This window comes from Oncorhynchus mykiss, chromosome 15, assembly GCF_057628025.1.
Source record: "Oncorhynchus mykiss isolate SJ-2025 chromosome 15, ASM5762802v1, whole genome shotgun sequence".
NCBI lineage: Eukaryota > Metazoa > Chordata > Actinopteri > Salmoniformes > Salmonidae > Oncorhynchus > Oncorhynchus mykiss.
The window spans coordinates 26,594,301-26,618,469 of record NC_143036.1 but is presented as its reverse complement, the minus strand read 5'-3'; the positions used below and the strand labels follow the sequence as shown (position 1 = coordinate 26,618,469).

Here is a 24,169-nt window from a genome sequence, read left to right as displayed (position 1 = left end):
AGGCATTTCTAAATAATAGTGTTTAGAAGATATGTTGTCATCTGTTTGGCTTATTGGGCGCACAGTTGTAGCCCTATAATATAGGAGGGCCATTGATGTGACACATTTATTGTCTGTGTTTATTGTCTGCATGACTTTCCACTCTGTGGCACTCGTCTATGATCGGTGACGGCGAAAACAAACAAAAGATCAGATTGGACCCTGTGACAAAGCTGGCTTGGGGCCACAGCCTATAAGGATACAGCATGTGTACCTTTTGAAGGATGATGACGCCCTCTTGCGTGTCCTCGTCTGTAGTGATGTTGAACACCCCAGGTCCGTCCTCCATGATCCTATACTCCATCTCTGCATTGGGGCCTATGTCATTGTCCAGAGCCTTGACCCTGGCCACCACGGACGCCACGGGCAAGGACTCCAGCACCATGTACTGATAGTTCTCTGGAGGAAAGAGAAGTAGTAGTTAGAGATGAGGTGGTTTTCTTACTCCAAAGCCGCTCAGATTCATAGTGCACTACAGCTGCCTTTCAGTTCCCTCTCTCACAATGAGTGGTCACACTACAAAGTAATGGTCCAGGATGAGTTTTATCCAAATATATGAGGAAATAGTGACAATAATATTAAATGACTAGTTTTACATTCAAGACATTTATGATGGAGAGGGCAAATATATTTTTTATTGAACCTTAACATTTTTATAACAATAGAGTTGTTTGTATTCATGTGAAAATGTATTACGTATTCTGACCACTCCACTCTACATGAAACAGAATATCGCTTGACCAAAGTGAATGGCAGAACCTGCGGAATATGCTTTGGTGGGATGAAATGTTCACTGGAAGATTCTATTACAAGCAAACTCTTCCATTGTGCTCCCGGTGTCTTTGTCTGCACCTCCCTGACATAAAGCACTCATAAGAAAAAAAGGAGGGAATCATATAAATAATCATAATCTCCCCAATCACCATGACGGAGCTCATTACCAGATCTTTCCGTGTTTCTCACCCCAGTGGTTCCCGACATCGCGCTCCAAATGCTAATCTGCTTGACATTGTTTGCCGCTGTGTAATCTTTGTAATGGCTTTTTAATTCGCTGTGGAAGAACCCCAAAAATGCCTTTCTTCCCCTCCCTTCGTACTGTGTATGCCCCTCTTTGCCCCCTGGTAACCGCCCCTCCTCTCTGTCCTTATGCCTCCAGCCTTCACTTCCCTCCTCTTCTCTCCTCCAAGGGCTAGTGCTTTTAGACTATCAGCTGTGGTGCTCTGTCATACTCTATTGATTCTGACCCATGACCTTGGGTGGGAGGTGTGGGGGGGGGTACAGATGGGGGGGGGGGGGGGGGGGAGAGACTTCACACCCAACCTGGTCCCAAAGCATCTTTCTTCCCAGCACACGCAGAAAAACAGCGCTGGGTTAAAGCGGCATTGACGATTTGTTGTGCAAACTTGAACCTGCCCCCCCCCCCCCCCCCCTCCGGGTTCCAGCAAATTGACTTGACTTCATGGCAGTCCAGCAGTGAGTGTAACAGCCTAGGCAGCGGTGGTCGGTGGGACTATCAGCGGTAAAGCAATTGCCAGGGCCACAGATTATCATGAGAAGCACCTCATGCCTTTGAATCCCAACGCCTGGCCAGGAACCCATTAGCGCGCCGTGAAATAGGCTGATGACAAAAAAAATGGAGTCTGATTGATCCTGGTATCCATGTTTGCAGAAATCCCTCAACTCTGATGTGGAGTGAGGGGAGCGGGAGAAAGGTTTATACCTTCTAGGGCAAACTGCATTTGAAGCCTTTGACCATTAGTCAGAAAGGGGCAGTGAACCCACGACGAACAGCAAAATCACGCATACGCTTGAATGAATCTGCAATATCAAGCAAATATTTTCACCCAAAGCTTTCTCCCCTACTGTACGCGTCTGCCATTGTGAACGAGAGTGATTGCAGAGATTTATGTCAAACCTCCACCATAGTGAGACTGCAATGACAGTGAATGGAGGGGTTTAGGGCTTTGTCTGAGGGAAATAGATAGAGGGCATGTCTTACTGCGAGAGAAGCGTGGCGGGTTGTCATTGACATCAGTGAGGGTGACCGTGACAGAGGTGGTGCCGGAGAGGCCGCCCATCTGGCCCACCATGTCTTTAGCCTGGATGACCAATATGTATTGGTCCTTCACCTCTCGGTCCATGTTGGGCAGTGCCGTCCGGACGACGCCTGGAGAGGAGAGAGAGAGAAAGGGATGACAGGAAAGAAGAGAAAGGGATGATAAGAGTAGAAGATAAGAGTGAAAAGGGAGAGGGGATGATGGGAGAGGAGAGAGAGAGAGATAGATAGATTGCAAGGGATGACAAGAGTGGATAGAGAGGGGGGACATGAGAGGAGATTGAGGGATAACCGGAGTAGAGAGAAATTGAGAAAGAAAGCTTGATAAGAGAGAGAGAGAGAGAGAGAGAGCGAGAGAGAGAGAGATGACAGGTGAGGAGAGGGAGAGAGGGATGACAGGAGCAGAGAAAAAAAGCAAATGCCTCCAAAGATGCCTAACTCTTGCTTGAAAATAAGTTGTTACGCACTTGTTTATCTGGGTTATTGGCACTGCTGCACCTGTTGATGGTTCCCTTTTGTGAGAAGAAACATGGACTTAAAGTGTCAAACAATCTTAACCTTTTGTGTCCAATCCTAACACTAAAGTGAAAACACTTCTATGGTCAACTTTATACACTATCTCTCTGTAGGTGCTGAGAAAAATGTTATCTATAGCAAAGGCCTGTGGCCCTATACAGTTGCTTGATGGTAATTGCTTTTGAAAGAATACACCAACTTATGAAATGGAAATCGGCATTTTATCTCCTGACTCTAAAGATGAAAATCGTAATAATCCCACAAAATTACCACAAATCTTTAATGGCAAAAAGTCCTAATCATTATAAGGCAATTACTGTTGCATTCATGCTTAATGACTTACAGCTCAGAATAAAAAATTAAAAGGCACTTATTGGGGATTCCTACGGAACATGGAAGATTACTCATTAAGTAGCTAGCTCAGGAAGCCGAGAAAAACAGTTTGGATCACGTAGGCTTGCTTGCTCTCTCTAAGTTGTTTTTCATTAATGAGAATTAAGGAGAATTTTGAGAGATTCTCTAGAGGTATCAATTCTCGAGAGGTATCGATTCTCGAGAGATATTACTGTAATGTAAACGTACGTATATCTCACGTCTTGAGAGGGGTAAACTTTCTATGAGAGGGGTAAACTTTCATGTTTGAAATGCTCGCGTTACAAGCTGGCATAGCTAGCTAGATGTGTTTTTGTCATGCAAGCTACACTTAATGCGTGTATGATCGAGAACATATACCTAACATCTAGATAATATGTTTTAGTGGAAAGGTTTCATTTGAATTTTTCCAGCTTACTGACTAGTCGTTGACTACTGTGATGCTGATATTTACAGTAAATTTGGAGCTGCAGAGCAAGAATGTCACATTTCCAGCCACAACGAAAGGTACAGTACGGCAAGTATGTAATGTAAATTGAAAAGTGTATGTACATACAGTGGGGCAAAAAAGTATTTAGTCAGCCACCAATTATGCAAGTTCTCCCACTTAAAAAGATGAGAGAGGCCTGTAATTTTCATCATAGGTACACTGACAGAGGTCAAACGTTTTCTGTAAGTCTTCACAAGGTTTTCACACACTGTTGCTGGTATTTTGGCCCATTCCTCCATGCAGATCTCCTCTAGAGCAGTGATGTTTTGGGGCTGTTGCTGGGCAAAATCTCACGATACATGGCCCCATTCATTCTTTCCTTTACACGGATCAGTCGTCCTGGTCCCTTTGCAGAAAAACAGCCCCAAAGCATGATGTTTCCACCACCATGCTTCACAGTGGGTATGGTGTTCTTTGGATGCAACTCAGCATTCTTTGTCCTCCAAACACGACAATTTGAATTTTTACCAAAAAGTTATATTTTGGTTTCTTCTGACCATATGACATTCTCCCAATCTTCTTCTGGATCATCCAAATGCTCTCTAGCAAACTTCAGACGGGCCTGGACATGTACTGGCTTAAGCAGGTGGACACGTCTGCCACTGCAGGATTGGAGTCCCTGGCGGCGTAGTGTGTTACTGATGGTAGGCTTTGGTACTTTGGTCCCAGCTCTCTGAAGGTCATTCACTAGGTCCCCCCGTGTGGTTCTGGGATTTTTGCTCACCAGTCTTGTGAACATTTTGACCCCACAGGGTGAGTTCTTGCGTGGAGCCCCAGATCGAGGGAGATTATCAGTGGTTTGTGTGTCTTCCATTTCCTAATAATTGCTCCCACAGTTGATTTCTTCAAACCAAGCTGCTTACCTATTGCAGATTCAGTCTTCCCAGCCTGGTGCAGGTCTAAAATTTTGTTTCTGGTGTCCTTTGACAGCTCTTTGGTCTTGGCCATTGTGGAGTTTGGAGAGTGACTGTTTGAGGTTGTGGACAGGTGTCTTTTATACTGATAACAAGTTCAAACAGGTGCTATTAATACAGGTAATGAGTGGAGGACAGAGGAGCCTCTTAAAGAAGAAGTTACAGGTCTGTGAGAGCCAGAAATCTTGCTTGTTTGTAGGTGACCAAATACTTATTTTCCACCATAATTTGCAAATAAATTAATAAAAAATCCTACAATGTGATTTTCTGGATTTTTTTTCCCTCATTTTGTCTGTCATAGTTGAAGTGTACCTATGATGAAAATTACAGGCCTCTCTCATCTTTTTAAGTGGGAGAACTTGCACAATTGGTGGCTGACTAAATACTTTTTTGCCCCACTGTATGTCAATTGAAATCTCGTCGCGCTGCGTCTCCTTAAATGTTTGTCAATGAGAATAGCCCCTAAGTCTCTTTGAGCTTGATACAGAATTAACTAATCAAATAATCTTGGGGATGAAGTCAGCCTGAGTTAAGTTTGGTTTATTGCAATCTGTTAAGTCAAGATACATTGCATTTGTCATGTAAGTGTGATACACTGTGACTCTTACAAAAAAATAAGAAAAACTGGGTAGCCTTTTCAACCCCTCTTCAGTTTTCATTCCCGAAATATGAGTTTTTAATTAGACTTTGGTGAATATTAAATAATCAAACAGAGTGGTTATGGGCTGAATCAAACTCCCACTTAATCAAACATTGATATCAATGGGATATGTGAGAAATTTCTAATTAACACAAGCACATCTCAGGGGACTTGACCTTAAGAGACCTTAATAAAATAGAAGACCAGAGGATGACAATGTTGAAAAAACGGTATCTGTGTGTTCTGGACAAAATTTGATCATAACTATTCAAGAACTAGGCACAGATTCTTGCCATGTATGATCCAAACATTGAGTTTGAGTTTATTTTATTTTTACAGGGACAGTGCACATTAATCAACGTTTCCGTAAAAGTGCCGGTTTTAGCCAGCCGGCTAATTTTCAACCGCAGTCCCTGGGCAGGTTATTAAAAACAATTACAATATAGACAATAGCAACATAGGACAAGCAAGACATAGCATACAGACAGAGCAACATAGGACAAGCAAGACATAGCATACCAACAGAGAAACATAGGACAAGCAAGACGTAGCATGCAGACATAGCAACATAGAACAAAAAGCAGCAAGACAAAATTCATAAAAGCAACAACGTGTTTCCACACCTCACAAGCTACAGACAACAGATAACATGGAAAGCGGCAACACACAGCTAGGGACCATGTTCACAAATCTGATTGACCTTTAGCCATGTCTTCAAGCATTTTGTGAAAGTGTGATATGTGGTGCAGTTATGTGTGTCTGATGGCAGTGTATTCCAGACATGGAAAGCTCTCACAGAGAAAACGGATTTACCTCTCATGGCAGACCTTGTGAATCTGCTGCCATATGTTTGGGTTTTCTGGGGGGGGGGGGGGGGGGGGGGGCAGGCCATTTAGGATCTTGAATACAAGACGTGTCGGTGTATTGCACAAGATTATCCCAACTCAGGAGCTCATGCTTTCTGAGGATGTAACAGTGATGATGGCTATTGGGCTTCCTATCAAGCACTTTGAGAGCCTGTTTGTAGACAGACTGAATAGGTCTTAATGTTGTACAGCAAGCTTGGGCCCAACTAGTCAAGCAGTATGTTAAGTGGGGGAGTATCATAGATTTGAAGTACAGTTTTGCTACCTCTGTAGTCAAACAATTTCGTATAAATCGGAAATTAGCTAGGTTGAATTTGGTTATTTGAATTACCTTTTTCACATACATTTCACATGCATTGATTTGGTTAAATCATGCAAATACATTTGTAGTTGACTCAATGGGAAACTAAACTTTCTCTCTCTTTCCCTCCCATATTCAGGTTAAGTCGAGTAATTACATATGCATTGGTTTGAAGACATGTTTTCCTAAAAATCCAGAGATTGCATAGATAGGTCCACTGGACTATATTGTAAAGAATAGGACATTATTGCTATTGTCTTTGGAATGTACCTGTGTATGCACCCCTACACCTGATGACCACCCACAATCATACACACTCTCACAGCAACATAGTGAACGCAGCCTGAAGACTTGACAAAGAGATGCATACATCTCACAAATTAAGCCTGGGTTCGCTGAGGAAAAACAGTGTTTCAAGGTATTTAGACCAACTGCCTGAACATTTGTTATACTTACAAATCAGATAGTCTGTTATTGGCCCAGTCGAAGTAAGTGACTCAATTAGCAACATTTTACGACGCCGTCCACCTCTTTATCTGAGGCCTCTGCCATGCTCTCGCCACAACATAATGATGGTCAATAAAGTCAAGTAGTAGCACAAACTAATGAATAGTGGGTGAAGTTTTCCTACTGGGAGAAAACCACAGCTGCCTCTTAGTCAATGCTTTGGTTCCCAGTTTAAAATGAGGAGTCAGAACATGTCAGTCGAGAAGCTGGTTTATTTTTAACGCCTGATGCCTTCATGTTTGTCAAAGCATCTGTCTATGGAGCTACTGTATGTGTGGATGTGTGGATTGGATACATCCATCTGCTCCTGTTCCTAGCTGTATCCCCCTTTCCTCCATCCATTCATCCATCCATCTATTCATAGATTCATCAGGTTTGCTGCTAGTTTCCCCCACTGTGTAACCTTGTAGCCAATTAAAGAGCATCAACAGTGCCCCAGTGTCAGCTGTTGTGACACCTGTGAACCCTGTTTGCTGACATGCATCAGAGAGCTTGCTTCAAGCCTTCAATCCAACAGAGGTCCCTCAAACCAGGCTAGGTACAAAACAAACAAAACTTTCCCTGTTCTCTCAACTCTATCTATCACTACCACCACAGAGACAGAAAACAATAAAGTTCTAACTTGAAAGAACCAAACCGTCTTAAAGAATTCTGGAAAAGAAGAAGTTGTCTGTTCGAAAAAGTTGGCTAATGGCTACATTCAAACAACAACAACAACTACAACAACAACAATGGCTTACCCCAAAAACTTGAAATGTAGCCCGTAAGAAAATATGTTAAGTGTGTGTAGCCAGCGGTAAACCAAGTGAATAATCTCACTAAACAAAGATAGGCTTCACATACAATTGATATACTTATTTAATATCAGCTCTGTGCATTGGTGCCCAAGAGATATAGGCTGTGGTTAATGATGCCATGAATCCTTATTCCAGCATGTGGGGGTAAAAAAAAAAAATGCAATGTGTTTTCTCCTCCCGACGCCTGCCGCCCGCCTGGCCAGCAGCACACATATTTCTCACAGAGCGACAGTGCTAATCCGCACGGCTATGTCGCCAGGCTGTTGTTTGTCTGCTGGGTGCCAGCCCCCCTCGCTCTATATCTCTGTTGTGCTGCACCCGTGTCATTCCTGGGGAGAGGCGATGATTAAAATCCTTCTGTCGCTATCGCGGCATGGCCCCACATCGGCATCGCACCGTGACTCCCTCCGCCTCCGGTGCTGCCGAAGCAGACGCATTGTAGCCGCCGCACATTTATCTCGCTGTCTCCCTCTCCCCAGTGCTGGAGGCAGAGGGGTAGGCCACTCTCCCTGCAAAAAGACAGGGATCCTTGACATTCGTCTTGGGAGGAGGAAATAAAAGTGTGGGGACTGGAGCACTTTGCTAGGATAGGAAACCCTCTGGCCTATCATCCGTGTGGCTATGAAAGGTAATGATGAAGGCGATGGAAACTTAAATAAGAGTGTTGTGATTTCCTCAACCTCCGGGGGTCCACCTACACCCAATTGATCCATGTAAGATGCAAGAGGGGGAAAAGACCATATACAGTGCCTTGCGAAAGTATTCGGCCCCCTTGAACTTTGCGACCTTTTGCCACATTTCAGGCTTCAAACATAAAGATATAAAACTGTATTTTTTTGTGAAGAATCAACAACAAGTGGGACACAATCATGAAGTGGAACGACATTTATTGGATATTTCAAACTTTTTTAACAAATCAAAAACTGAAAAATTGGGCGTGCAAAATTATTCAGCCCCCTTAAGTTAATACTTTGTAGCGCCACCTTTTGCTGCGATTAGAGCTGTAAGTCGCTTGGGGTATGTCTCTATCAGTTTTGCACATCGAGAGACTGAAATTTTTCCCATTCCTCCTTGCAAAACAGCTCGAGCTCAGTGAGGTTGGATGGAGAGCATTTGTGAACAGCAGTTTTCAGTTCTTTCCACAGATTCTCGATTGGATTCAGGTCTGGACTTTGACTTGGCCATTCTAACACCTGGATATGTTTATTTTTGAACCATCCCATTGTAGATTTTGCTTTATGTTTTGGATCATTGTCTTGTTGGAAGACAAATCTCCGTCCCAGTCTCAGGTCTTTTGCAGACTCCATCAGGTTTTCTTCCAGAATGGTCCTGTATTTGGCTCCATCCATCTTCCCATCAATTTTAACCATCTTCCCTGTCCCTGCTGAAGAAAAGCAGGCCCAAACCATGATGCTGCCAACACCATGTTTGACAGTGGGGATGGTGTGTTCAGCTGTGTTGCTTTTACGCCAAACATAACGTTTTGCATTGTTGCCAAAAAGTTCAATTTTGGTTTCATCTGACCAGAGCACCTTCTTCCACATGTTTGGTGTGTCTCCCAGGTGGCTTGTGGCAAACTTTAAACAACACTTTTTATGGATATCTTTAAGAAATGGCTTTATTCTTGCCACTCTTCCATAAAGGCCAGATTTGTGCAATATATGACTGATTGTTGTCCTATGGACAGAGTCTCCCACCTCAGCTGTAGATCTCTGCAGTTCATCCAGAGTGATCATGGGCCTCTTGGCTGCATCTCTGATCAGTCTTCTCCTTGTATGAGCTGAAAGTTTAGAGGGACGGCCAGGTCTTGGTAGATTTGCAGTGGTCTGATACTCCTTCCATTTCAATATTATCGCTTGCACAGTGCTTCTTGGGATGTTTAAAGCTTGGGAAATCTTTTTGTATCCAAATCCGGCTTTAAACTTCTTCACAACAGTATCTTGGACCTGCCCGGTGTGTTCCTTGTTCTTCATGATGCTCTCTGCGCTTTTAACGGACCTCTGAGACTATCACAGTGCAGGTGCATTTATACGGAGACTTGATTACACACAGGTGGATTGTATTTATCATCATTAGTCATTTAGGTCAACATTGGATCATTCAGAGATCCTCACTGAACTTCTGGAGAGAGTTTGCTGCACTGAAAGTAAAGGGGCTGAATAATTTTGCACGCCCAATTTTTCAGTTTTTGATTTGTTAAAAAAGTTTTAAATATCCAATGAATGTCGTTCCACTTCATGATTGTGTCCCACTTGTTGTTGATTCTTCACAAAAAAATACAGTTTTATATCTTTATGTTTGAAACCTGAAATGTGGCAAAAGGTCGCAAAGTTCAAGGGGGCCGAATACTTTCACAAGGCACTGTACACTGGGAATAGTACAACCTCCTAGAGAGGTTGTTGCCTTTTAGTTTGTTCATGAAAAGCCACCTTACAAATATTCTCTACATCCAACTTATCCTTTGAAAGATTCCAATCCAGAGCACAGATACGTATTTCAATAACAATTTATCTCACTCAAACTGTGAAAGATACACAGATTGAACTGCTATCGGCTGGGGTCTCCTGGGCATCATTGACTATACGTGATACTCTACATTTCCCATATCTTGGTGGTCTGTGTGGTATAACATTAAACAATTATGTAACATTACGAGATGTAGATAACTGTGACTCATCTTCAGTAATATTACTGTTACATTGTAAAAACACATTTTTTTTTCGGGGGGGGGGGGGCTACTGTATATCAGAAATGTCATACATGTCAAATGCTCCAGACATCTCACACAGCAAAATCGCCAGTGTTCATATCCTGGTGTAAGCAGTTTTGGTGTTGATGTGGTGTTACTTTATGAATGGAGTGAATGGCAGCTAGTGTTGCCAGTTTTACCTAGTGTTTCAGTGCAACATTTCTAGTGTTGATTCAGGTGCTAAACTAACTCTGTAAGTTTTAAATTAACACTCAATGGTGTAAAATAACCCCATTGTTGGCGTTAATAACCAGTGTTATACCAAAACCAAGCCCCTCAATATCATATTTCCCAGCATATTTTCACATCACTTTGCAAGCCAGCATAATGTAATTTGAAATAATTATGTGACTTGGACTTCTGAGTGGTTCAGCAGTCTAAGGCACTGCATCTCAGCGCAGCGGTCTAAGGCACTGCATCTCAGTGCAAGAGGCGTAACTGGTTCAAATCCAGGCTGTATCCAGCTGTGATTGGGAGTCCTGAAGGGCAGCGCACAATTGGCCCAGCGTCGTCCGGGTTTGGCCGGGGTAGGCTGTTATTGTAAATAAGAATTTGTTCTTAACTGACTTGCCTAGTTAAATGTAAAATAAATTGAAAGACTGATTTTGCTTGTAAACTACACGCTTCAGTCCATTGAATTATGTTAAAACTAGGCTCTCATTATAAGGCTTTATATATTGTGTTATATTATACTTTTTTATAACATATTTGCTTAGGAGCTCACTTTATGAAGGCCACAGGACTGAACATTTATGAATGCAACAACCAAGTCTCTGTCACTAACAAATAGGGTAATGGGTGGTGACTCTACAATTTACTCCAAAGGCATTATGGGAAAGCACAGCAATGATTTTCATTGCTACGCAGCCAATACACATCTTTACATCTCTGTGTCACCAGAGGATTTAAGCTCCAAGGATAAATTATTAGTTTACTGTATTATTGTATTATTGATTTAAATACTTGGATGGCTTGCAACTTCCTCCAGCTAAATCAAGGCAAGACCGAGGTATTTATTGTTGGAGCCAAAACACAGAAAGAGAATCTGGCCTCACATTTTAATTCACGGCAATAAAGATAAAACACCAGGTAAAAAACCTAGGTTTTATTTTAGAATCTGAACTCCATTTCGAATCACACATTAGGAATGTGACCAATATATCTTTTTACCAGCTGAGGAACATTACCAAGGTGTGGCCATTTCTCTCTCAGGCTGATACAGAGAGACTCATCCATGCTTTTATTATAAGTAGGCTTGATTACTGTAATGCTCTCCTGTCTCGTCTACCCAAGAAAGCCACTGGTCAACTGCAAAACATACAGAATGCTGCAGCACGGGTACTGACCAAGACCAGAAGGAGAGCACATATTACACCGGTTTTAATGTCTCTGCACTGGCTGCCTGTGAGTTTTAGAATACATTTTAAGATTCTTCTATTGGTTTTTAAATCAATCCACGATTGTGCTCTCCAATACATGTCAGACATGCTTTTAAGTTATGTACCCAGTAGGTCCCTCAGGTCTTCTGGAACTGGCCTTTTAACCATCCCAAAGCCTAGAAACAAGAGGTATGGAGAGGCAGCCATTGTTACTATGCCTCTGATATAGCCTGCCACTGAACCTGAGGGGAACTCAGGACATATTTATAAGAGACTCCTTTTTTAGTCGTTCAGTTTTATTGTTATTCTTTTGTTTTTTATCCTCTTATGTTTGTTGTGTAGTAAATATTTACGTTTTTATTTTCTTAATTTTCTTAGTTTTTCCTGTGAAGCACATTGTGTTGCATTCCATGTATGAAATGTGCTGTAAAAATAAAGCTTGATTTGATTTTGATTTTAAATATGCAAATAACGCTGTACACTAAGCAATGTGTTCATTTGACACTGAAAGTGTGGATCCACATAGACATTTGAACAGTGTTAAATTGAACAATCTCAGTGTTGCTTTAACACTGGAGAAGGTATCAGTGAACACCATACCAGCGCACCTTTAACACTGACCTAGTGTAAAAATACAAGGTATCAGTGAACACCATTACCTTTAACACAGAGTTTGTGTAACATTTTAATGCCACTGGTGATGGAAAGTATCGGTGTTAAAAGGGCAACACTTTGAAAAGTGTAAATTCAACACTTTTTGCTGGTTGTCATATACACACTTCAAAAGTGTTCAATTGAAAACCCACAGTGTTCAATTTACCAATCGAATTTTGCTGTGCAGGGGTGAGATAAAGGATTTTTGCCAAGGGTATCTCTTTCTGAGTATTATACCAAAGATAGAGCCAGGTTGTATTGTACATTACCTGGCAGAATGGTGGGAGGCCAGATTTATATCTACGCTGAGCTGTAATGTCCTCCAGTCACTGGAGTGGATAGTACAACAATCTCCCTGAGGTGATGCACAATTCTGTATGTGTGTGTGTGTGCGTGTGTGTGTGGGGGTGTCATGATTCGAACAGATTAGAGAACACCCACAGTAGAAAGCTCCCAAAAGGCCAGGCCAATATCTTAATCAGAACAGGATTACCGGGTTTCGGAACCATCTCTCAGGCTCAGTATCTGGTATCCTAGCCCAGACATAGAATGAGATGAAAGAACAGGTGGAGAGCAGCTAGACTGGCCTTGGCCTTTTTCTTTATTTGAGCATTTTACATTTAATGAAATTATCTCCTTCCTCATGACCGGAGGAGCTGAAAGAGATGACGGTGAAGCTCTAAACGCTGTCATCGCAGAAGTAGCGCCTACGTCAAATTGAAATGCACGCAGGCCCGTCTTAAATATCCCCTTTAAACATAATTAATCCTCGCGTAGACGCCTGGCCTTTCCGCTCTCTCCCGTAGTGAGGACACGGAGGTCTGAGGCAAGCAGACATGGCTGGCATCGCTGATGTGCTCGAGTGCCCATCTCTGCCTCTAAGGTGTATGCAACTATGTGTGTGTGTGTGTGTGTGTGTGTGTGTGTGTGTGTGTGTGTGTGTGTGTGTGTGTGTGTGTGTGTGTGTGTGTACTTGCGTGTGAGTGTTGTGCAGGGAGGAGTGCATTATTAATCGTTGTTAGTCATGGTCCATTTCTACTAATGCCATTCAAAAATGCATAATGAGTATCATAACAAACAGTAGACAGACCAGACACTCATTCATAGCTACATTTATTCATTGAGTCTTTCATCAATTAACACTCACCCTTAACGCATTGCAGTGCACCGCCTTTCGATTTTCACCTTCAAACTCAAGTGTGCTATTTCCTGAGCTACATTACAAAATGGGTGTTTAATAAGCCACCCTCACCCACAGCAAAGTATGTATTTTGCCCACATTATACATTACATTTACAGCTTGGAAGTTATTGGAGCTATTCAGGGTTAACCACTTTTTTCCCCCAAGGGCACCTTGAGGATTCAATTTGGGATTAAGATGCCAAGTAAAGGGACTTGCTGGACAAAAGTGAGCCAGGATGCAAACCCTCCAAGTCCAGGTCACACGTGACGTTGTCCACCTCCCTGCCCACTACCCCTCAACCCCTTAATCGCTGGTGGTGCAGTGTTGCTGTGTAGCTAGAGATTAATGAGTGCCTTTCAGCTCAAGCACTTTGTCAAAGTCACCCTTTCACTAAGGCACAGTCTTTTTTCAACAAATGAGTGTGATTAGTGGTTTACAGAGACATAGAAACAGTATTCACCTTTGGCCTTTTTTGTCACAGGTAGCTGCATTTAAATGGATTCATATTCTTGTCAAACTAAGAACATGTCCAGTTATTCCATATGTTCTTTCTTAACCTGGCATGTAAGCCCATTTTTATTTTCCCCTGCGCCAGACACAATTTGTATGATTCAGCTTTGCCATATGTATTCCTCCATGTCGTGTCTGCAAATGTAAAGCGCATACAAATTTGGTTAAAATATGCAAACGTTAAGGTGTCCCTCAAAAGACATTTGTGATATCACTACACTGATTGCAAGAGACTGCACCACCAAGCAATACAGAATGTACCATTTCAAAACTTCTTACAATTACTGATAACAGTATTGACCAGCCTGGTAAACAACTTGGTTTATGAATATTTCCAAGAAAGAGAAGGCCCCTGTGGAGTTCTCTCACAGAAAACTTCACCGCAAAATCATGCAAAAAACATGACACATAGTCCATCTCAAAACCTTTTCCCCTCAGGAGAATGAAAAGATTTGGCATGGGTCCCCAGATCCTCAAAAGGTTCTACAGCTGCACCATCGAGAACATCCTGACAGCAACTTCTCGGCATCTGACCGTAAGGTGCTACAGAGGGTAGTGCGAACGGCCCAGTACATCACTGGGGCCAAACTTCCTGCCATCCAGGACCTATACAATAGGCGGTGTCAGAGGAAAGCCCATAAAATTGTCAGAGACTCCAATCACCCAAGTTATAGACTGTTTTCTCTGCTACCACACGGCAAGCGGTACCGGAGCGCCAAGTCTAGGACCAAAAGGATCCTCAACACCTTCTACCCCCAAGCCATTAGACAGCTGAACAATTCATAAAAATTGCCACGGACAAAAAAAAATCATAAAAATTGCGCCCCTCCTGTACACTGCTGCTACTCGCTGTTTGTTTGTTACCTATGCATAGTCACTTCGCCCCCACCTACATGTACAGATCACCTCAACTAGCCTGTACCCCTGTACACTGACGGTGCTGGTTCCTCCTGTACATAGCCTCGTTATTGTAATTCTTATTGTGTTACATTTTATTATTACTTTTTATTTTAGCCTACTTGGTAAATATTTATATCTTCTTGAACTGCACTGTTGGTTTGTAAGTAAACATTTCACGGTAAAGTCTACACTTGTTGTATTCAGCATTTCACGGTAAAGTCTACACTTGTTGTATTCAGCATTTCAGCGCATTCGCGTATTCGGCGCATGTGGCAAATACAGTTTGATTTGATTTGATTTGTCTGGCATTCAGGTGGGCCTTCGCGCTTCAGCAAACAAAGGAACAACAACAAAAATCAACTCTGAGGAAAACTTCAGCTTGACGTTGAAATGGATTAACAATGGATTAATGCTAACTTAAATAATTCTCTACCTTTTTTGTTGAATGCTCCAACTCCTTTCTGCCTCGAATTAGTCATTTTGGAAGTTTTTCTTCATAAGACCTTCACATAGTGCATCTGGCTTTCCAGGAAGTTAAAGAGCACCATTGGACCTCCTGAATAGTACTTTTTTTTCAGTGACCTCTTCAGTAATCACGACCTCTTTAAAACAATATGAAAGATCACATTTAAAGATTTAAAGAGCCTACTTAGCTAATGAAACATGCATTATAGTTTGCTGCTATTAGCATGTGGGCTCCATTCTTTGAACTGGAGGAGTCTTATGAAATAACTATGCAGACGGAGTAATGGGCAGACGTGCTGCTTAAACATTACTTAAGCAAATGTCGGCTCTCGCTCTGATTGGTATTGATGTCACGAATTCCGACTTGAGACTTAATGCTGAGTTGAAGTGGTTTCGTTAACTTTGTTAAAGATCATTGTGAGGACGCATTCAAGTAATCAAATCTCTATCAATCTTGTTCCCCACACAGGCTAATGTGCCAGGCTTCACAGCATGGCTTGACTTGACAATGCTGCAAATGTCTACTAGTTTGAAAGCACTTCCTGAAACATTGTTTTGAATCAGAGGACTGGCTGGTTGCTATTTGCCCACCCAGTGTCATGGACTCTGTTATTCAAGACATATAAGTTAATTTTATCCAAAGTGCACGTTTCAAATTAGTTGTGACTCAAGGAACCCTGAAGATCCTCAAGGAACCCCTGGAGATCCTCAAGGAACCCCTGGAGTTCCTCAAAGAACCCCTGGAGTTCCTCAAGGAACCATTGCTAGTCAAGGGTTCATATTTGCACCTTCACTTAGTTGAGGAGTTCTTGGTTGAACCTTTCATGGTTCAATGTATTAACAGGTTCCTGGAGGAAGCCTGGAGTAGAGGTGTGGCTAAGCAGGGGCGTGGCTTTAATACGTTTTTGTGGGGACCACCTGTTAGAGTAAATGTCATTCCTGTTCATCTGTTGTATTGTCATTACATTACATGTTAATGTTGAACACAGGTGTGTGAGTTCCTTAAGTGCCTATGCAAATACCAAAGTGGGAAAAGTTACCACTTTATTACAATATGTAGACAACAATGTTAATAGTATTGATATTATATTAGAATATGCATAAATATTTACGCTAATGGGTGGTCAAAAAGAAGTATCTTAAAGCCATGCCTCCAATCTGACAGGCTGCCACCTCTACAATATGTTATTAAAAAGGTTCCGGCTTGAACCTTTACATAGGGGTTCCTCAAGGAACTTTTTTTAACTGGAAAGGTTCCACCGTCGTGGCAACCCAAAAGTTTATTCCAGGCACCTTTACGTCTAAGATTGTATAGGAAAAAGTTTCCATTGATTTTAACAAGTCAGTGAGTTTACTCAAAGACAAACTTATAAAACCTCAGCATGTAAGCAGATATCCCCTGGATGTGTTACTGGGAGAAAAAGATGGTGTTAAGCCAAACATGATGGAACTACCTGCAATTGTCTTTTTTCTTCCCAGTGCTTTGCATGAGGCCAGCGTTCCCCACAGCGGGGCAGTGGCTAATGAGCAAGAACAACCACCTCACATCCCAACATTGTTTGGCAGATCCTTTGCTTTATATTTGTTGAATGCTCAAAAAACTATTATTGTGTTTAGAGAAAATGTATGATAGCATACTGTTTCCTTTGTCTACAATTGCACCAAAATATGAAGAGTTGGGTGGCTAGTTTAGTTCATGTTGTATCTGCTACAATGTGAACTACGTAACTTTGGCAAAGTATGGAAACCGCTACAGTTTGATGCTATCTTGAACAAATATCTTCAACAATTCAATGAATAACATTTAGTGATCCAACTCTTATTCCCAACAGTCAGCCCGCCTACCTGTTTTTGGGTCGACTGAGAAGTAAGGCTGTCCGCTGATGATGCCGTAGACCACCCTGGCACTGTTCCCATATGTGGGGTCATCTGCATCTGTGGCCGCCACTTGGACCACCGTTGTTCCTGCACAGACAGCATCCAATTAGGTATTACGACAACATCCGCCATCTGTAGATACACAGCTCTCACATCAACAGCATGTGTGACAGCATTTCTACAAGCTTACAAATATCTAATGTTATATATTCAGTATAAATCACACCTTATTCTATATAGGCTACAATCAGGAATGTACTGTAGTGCAGGGTAAACATACTACTTACTACTACTTCCCTGATGTACAATAACATTTTAATCACTGGTGCATCAGTCTAAGTAAAACATTTTTTAAATCCCCATCAAAATCTGTCAGTTTAAGCTGACAAACATCTCTAAAGCGGTGTTTGTCAGACCATGGGAAATCCAAAAAATCGGTCTTCTCAAGAAAAATGTCTGTCGCGTCTGAATGGTTTCGCCCTCTCTATGGACTCTCACGAACATGATGGTCTTCTCCGTTTTGCTCTACGACCCCCACAAGTGTCACGGGACTCCTCTGAAGGTAATCAGTACCAGATTAAAAAGAATCTGGAAGTATGGAGGAAGTTTTGTGCCTACCCAAAAAAATACTTTAAATATGTGTAAAAATGTATATATATATATATATATTTCCTGAGCTTTCTTATATCTCCAAGATAAAGGAAAGACCCTTCAAAATCTTATTCCACATATGGAATCATGTAGTAACCAAAAAAGTGTTAAACATATATATTTTTTATTTGAGATTCTTCAAAGTAGCCACTCTTTGCTTTGATGACAGCTTTGCACACTCTTGGCATTCTCTCAACCAGCTTCATGAGGTAGTCCCCTGAAATGCATTTCAATTAACAGGTGTGCCTTGTTAAAAGTTCATTTGTGGAATGTATTTCCTTCTTGATTGGCGTTTGAGCCAATCATTTGTATTGTGACAAGGTAAGGGTGGTATACAGAAGACAGCCCTATTTGGTAAAAGACCAAGTCCGTATTATGGCAAGAACAGTTCAAATAAGCTAAGAGAAATGACAGTCCATCCTTACTTTAAGACATGAAGGTCAGTCAATACGGAAAATGTACATAACTTTAAAAGTTTCTTCAAGTGCAATCGCAAAAACCATCAAGCGCTATGATGAAACTGGCTCTTATGAGGAAAGCTACAGGAAAGGAAGACCTAGAGTTACCTCTGCTGAAGAGGTTATGTTTATTGGAGTTACCAGCCTCAGAATTTGCAGCCCAAATTATTTCTTCACAGAGTTCAAGTAACAGACGCATCTCAACATCAACTGTTCAGAAGAGACTGTGTGAATCAGGCCTTCATGGTCAAATTGCTGCAAAGAAACCACTACTAAAGGACACCAATAAGAAGAAGAGACTTGCTTTGGCCAAGAAACACGAGCAATGGACATTAGACCGGTGAAAATCTGTCCTTTGGTCTGAGTCCAACTTTGCAATTTTTGGTTCCAATCACCTTGCCTTTGTGAGACGCAGAGTAGGTGAACGGATGATCTCCGCATGTGTGGTTCCCACCGTGAAACATGGAAGAGAAGGTGTGATGGTGCTTTGCTGGTGACACTGTCTGTGAGACTATCATTTGTTTTTCAACAGGACAATAACCCAACACAGGCTGTGGAAGGGCTATATGATCAAGAAGGAGGGTGATGGGGTGCTGCACCAGATGATCTGACCTCCACAATCACCCGATCTCAACCCAACTGAGATGGTTTGGGATGAGTTGGACCGCAGAGTGAAGGAAAAGTCACCAACAAGTGCTCAGCATATGTGGGAACTCCTTCAAGACTGTTGGAAAAGTATTCCAGGTGAAGCTGGTTGAGAGAATGCCAAGAGTGTGCAAAGCTGTCATCAAGGCAAAGGGTGGCTATTTGAAGAATCTCAAATATAAAATATATTTAGATTTGTTTAACACTTGTTTGGTTACTATATGATTCCATATGTGTTATTTCATAGTTTGGTGTCTTCACCATTATTCTACAATGTAGAAAATAGTAAAAATAAAGAAAATCCCTTGAATGAGTAGGTGTTCTAAAACTTTAGACCGGTAGTGTATGTACTTCAATAGCGAATGGAGAACGTTTTTCCCTGTGGTTTATTTTCATGCCAGCCAGGTAGGCTATACTCCCATTGTAAATATAAGCAATATGCTTAATATTAAGAAAGTTGAGAAATAAATATTTTAGACCTAGCCTATATAAAGCTCATGGGATCCTCCTCTTTTCATTAGCGGCCATTACACTGTTTTCACCCGCAATTGCATAGCCTATAGAAATGTTACACATCATGAGCTCCTAGACTGTCATGAAGTGTTTGATTCAATTTTCGATTACATTTGCATTGATGTCAAAGTGATTAGAAGGAAAATAGACTGCTGAGTACCAGGCAGTTAGCAAATTTGGTAGGCTACTAATGACCAGCAGCAGCATCAGAGCTTGGAGAAGCCTAATGTGGAACGTGGAATTTGACTGCCTTCATGACTCGTGACCGGCGGTGTGGCGGCCATAGTTACTACATGATTCCATATGTATTATTTCATAGTTTTAATGTCTTCACTATTATTCTACAATGTAGAAAATAGTACAACTAAAGAAAAACCCTTGAATTAGTAGGTGTGTCCAAACTTTTGACAGGTACTGTTTTTTGTATATCTAAAGGGGTCCTAAAATCCAAAATCAAATAGCTAAATGAGCCATGTTATGACCTTCTTAAAACAATTCCATATGTCAGCTTAGAAGACACAGACACTGCTGCACAATGAACACTCTCACCTATGGATACCATACACTGTTACCATTCTACATCATATTATGGTTGCTAATTGCAATCCGTTTAGTTTATTATAATTAAGGTGCAACTTTGGTCTGTAGAAACCTGTGTACGGTATTGGTTAGAAACGGCAGAGCTGTTACCGTGAATTAAAACGCATGGCTATTACTGAAAATGTACTGCGGTGACTATGAATAATGCTAGGTACTGTGATTTCCCCCAGTTGTTTGGAAACTTGCAATAGAGGTTGAAAAATGTATAACTGTTCTTAGAACTAACACAATTTAATTTTGATTTTAAAGTGATTGTTAATGACACTTTTAGCATGTTGATATTATATATTTCCTAAAGCAGTTTGCCTCTACACAGCTGGACCTTAGCCATCTCTGAGCACGTTGGGAGACGACGTGGAAACAGGACACTAGGGCCAATGGTGAGCGCTGTTACCTTCAAGTAGGTTTCGTTTTAGCTAGGGTGTGGGGAATGGTGGATGGGGATGGGGGATGAGGGATGGGCATAAGCATCTGCCTCTGGTGGTACATGTGGCATGTTTGAATCCAGTGATAGAAAGTCATTTTTTAATGTTTTGTTTTAAGCCTATCCCAAACCTTAAAAATGCCTAAACTTAACCTTAAGCGTTTTGAAATCTGACGTTTGGAACAACATTGAAATTTGACGTTTCAGAAACATCGATTAACAAGCTTGTTGGAAGGAGTGCTTTGGTCAAGGGACCGAATGCACAAAGGTCCAGTAATCACCGCTAATCAGACAATTTACCTCTATTGTTCAGTTGTGAACTATGGTCTGGCCCCTGACGGAGACCAGCATTTTATCTGTAACATACAGAACCAAGTGTACTGAGCCAGTAATCTGCCATGCAAAACAACTGGACCTCAATAGAGAGCTTCTAGGAGAGCCAGTGCCATTCTAGGGTGAATTTATCACAAAAGACTAATACACACTAAAATGAATGTTATATTTGCTGGGATGTTACATTTACATTTTTTTTGTGTGAGGATGTACTAGTCCATCAAGGAAAATCAAGTCTCAGAATTTGCGTTATTGGTGATCTTGAAGCTGAGGCCCATTTCTGATTTGACAAAGATGCAATTATCAACCGTTGACATAGGAGACGTAACCTTGGAATAAAAACAATGTTTCCCACAAGTGTGCCATTTTCTGTTGAGCATGGTCAGATGAATAGGCTGCTTTATGTTTGTATATTTCACTTTAATAGCCATGCATCTCTGCTGGTGTCTTAGGCACTTTCCTTTATGTGTTACAGTATGGGCCTGTCTTACAAAGTAGGTTATATTTTATTTTGCATCAAACACCCTTGTAAAAAAAACACTTTCTTGCATGAGCCATATTTTACGTACTCTTACAGAATGACGTGATTTTGGAAATGGAAGATTAGGTCGGCGTATTTCCAGTCATAAACCAGAATTAACAGGCGCTGGTCCTGAATTTGAGCAATATAATAAAAAATGTCTCGGTGGACACCGAGAAGTTATCATCAAGCCAGTTTTATGTGGACTCCCAAGATTATATCATCACGTCTTAGTCGTGGCAGGTTATATTACAACATTTTTTTAAAAACAAGGTCAATCAATGCCACTATGTTAGAGAGCTGTGCTATGGTATTCACAATTCTTATCACTACACAGTTGCAGTAAGCTAAAACTAATTTAGGTTATCCCTCAATAATGGTTCTGATGTGGTTCTTTCAGATGTCTATTTTGTGTTTTCTGTGGTGTATCTGTACTGATACCCAGGCTAGAGGAAATTGGTTGTGAAACACTGTAATATTTATAGCAGTCAAGGTCACGAATAAGAATAGCCAGCCTTCAAGAGTGGTTGTCCAAAACGGATAAACATCCTCACATCAGAATTTATTACACGGTTCCCCTCGATGCAGCTGTCATGTGCCTGTCTGTGTCACTTCACTTTTTGTCTGTCTTCATTTGTGTGATTGATAAATTTCTCATATTTTCATTTTTTTTCCAGTGATTCGGGACAAAACAGGGGTTCCTAATCAAGTCTGCATCTCAGGGTGAGCGATTGTCAGCTGACAGTAATGAAAATAAATGTAGCAGCATGTCTAATTTGAATGGCCGACATGTATTCATCAAAGCTTTACAGACACAAGACTGGATCCAACTGCCACCATAAATACTAATCTCCAAGTAAACATGATCCAAGTATCCAAATATCCAAAACTGTAAGCTATATGTTTTGCATCGTTATGGCTTGTACCTTTTTATACTTAGTTGAACAAAATGTGTATGAGACAGAAGATAAGTATTGACTTCTCTTCTACTTAACGTAACATATACTAAAGAATTACCATTAGAGTAAACTTTCACCAGCAAGGCTTAAGAAGTTCAAAAGGTAAGCGTACTGTACATTAGTGCAACATGCTGACAAAGGTTACATAATCAGCAAAGTGTGAGAGTGGTAAGAAATATTAGTAGCAACTCTGTTCCTCTCTAGTACAAAACAGATTTGAGTGTGGGTGTGTGACTGATGATTAGATATTACAAAAGCAATATTCAAAACCTGCAGTTTAAGCTCACCAACTTTGCAGATCCTTGATGAGTATTCAACATTGGTGCCCATGATTAAGTTGATTATATTCCTGCACGTTCACACCTGCTCCCGTCCGCTTGAGATAAGCAGGGATTGTTGCACGGAGACTAGTTCAACTTTATTTGTAATTGGCGTGTGAAAATGAATGACAAAATCAGAAGAAAGACAAACCCGTAATGGCCCTGCTGTGCCCAGGATATGCCTATAGGTGGGTGCCAATGCTCTGATCCTTACAATCTCACTTAGTCACACTGGTACTGTAATCAATGGGCTCCATAATTCCATTTTACATTTCCTTTGGCTTTCCCCAAATCTCAAATCACAGGGAAATAATCATTTGAAATGAACTGTCTTCCGAGTTTTTATCCATGTCACCTGAAACCGAAGCACCCCTTTCGTTTTCTCTTCCAGAATTAACTGACTATTCCATCCATGAATTAGACAAGAACAATGACAGGTGGATAAAGGAGTGGTGGGTGGTACATTTCTACGAGGCGGTGGCCTTGGCCTGACATTACATTCCCTAAGCCCTCCATCAGCTCCCGGGGAATGTCTGTCTGACGTGTAGACCTGAGACCTGTGCCTTGGCTGCTCAGAGGTTGTCACACAGCCAAATGTCTTCAAGCCCCTCTTGTCTATCATTTGACATCCCGAGGCGTGATTAAGACAAAGTATTCCTAGATCCCCGGGCCATAAGGGCTACCATGTGTATGAGACAAGCAACTACCATCTAATTGCTTTAATTAATTAAATTCATGATTTCCTCTAAATTGAACAATTCATTACAGGTAGCCGGTCTACGCCCATTAATGATTTAAACACATCTATGAAGGAGTTATGGAGGACAAGAGGTGCCTGGCCCACTCCTGTACTATAAATTGCCCTGAGCAGATATTTACAAAGAGCGGGATGTATAATTCACATGCTGTTCTAACAACTTCAGATGAAGACCATGGCGATGTAAATAAGCCAGAGAGTGTGACCCGGCCTATTGGTGTTCGGAGTGCTTCCTTTACTGCAGATGAAGTGCTCAGTTGCTCTACCTCTCTTATCTCCCGTTGGACACGAGCCACCTAGCCCTTGTAGTGGAATCCTCTAGTTCCTTAAGCCAGACCCCACCTTTACCCCCCCGTTGACTCTGGGCTGCTTAATCCTTATAAGATCTCAGTGCCTATGACATAAATGTTATGAGCAAAGCACTGCACTGGCCTGGAAAATACTCCTATCACTGCCAGTAAATGCCTAGCATAGGCTCCATTTTGACTTTACACCAAACAGTCTCTCCATGTATCCACTTGTTTGCATCTCTGCCTATCAGCCCGAGGAAGATACAACACGTAGATGCAATGTTCTGCTGTCTCTGGGTCTACATGATAAGAATATTGAGGTTGGTGTGTTTGTGCCTGTCATATCACTTAACCCTGAAGATTGGGAGACATTGTCTGCCACTTGGCGTGTGGAGCCTCTTATTCCTCTCCCTGGCAGATTGTCACATGAATTTTAAATGGAGGCTTAATCCACATTTCCCATTCCGACAGGATTGGCTCACG

The 24,169-nt window shown here is 41.6% G+C and overlaps 1 protein-coding gene across 1 annotated transcript in view; it reads right to left on the bottom strand.

The window, feature by feature from the left end:
* Window positions 1–24,169, bottom strand: part of LOC110489881 (cadherin-7) — a 114,887-nt gene that overhangs the window by 46,051 nt on the left and 44,667 nt on the right. Inside the window, exons 4-6 of the mRNA XM_036944147.2 lie at window positions 17,184–17,303; window positions 2,039–2,206; window positions 254–438 (exon numbers count right to left, since the gene is read on the bottom strand). Coding sequence (XP_036800042.2) covers window positions 254–438; window positions 2,039–2,206; window positions 17,184–17,303 — 473 coding nt within the window. The remainder of the gene's footprint in view (window positions 1–253; window positions 439–2,038; window positions 2,207–17,183; window positions 17,304–24,169) is intronic.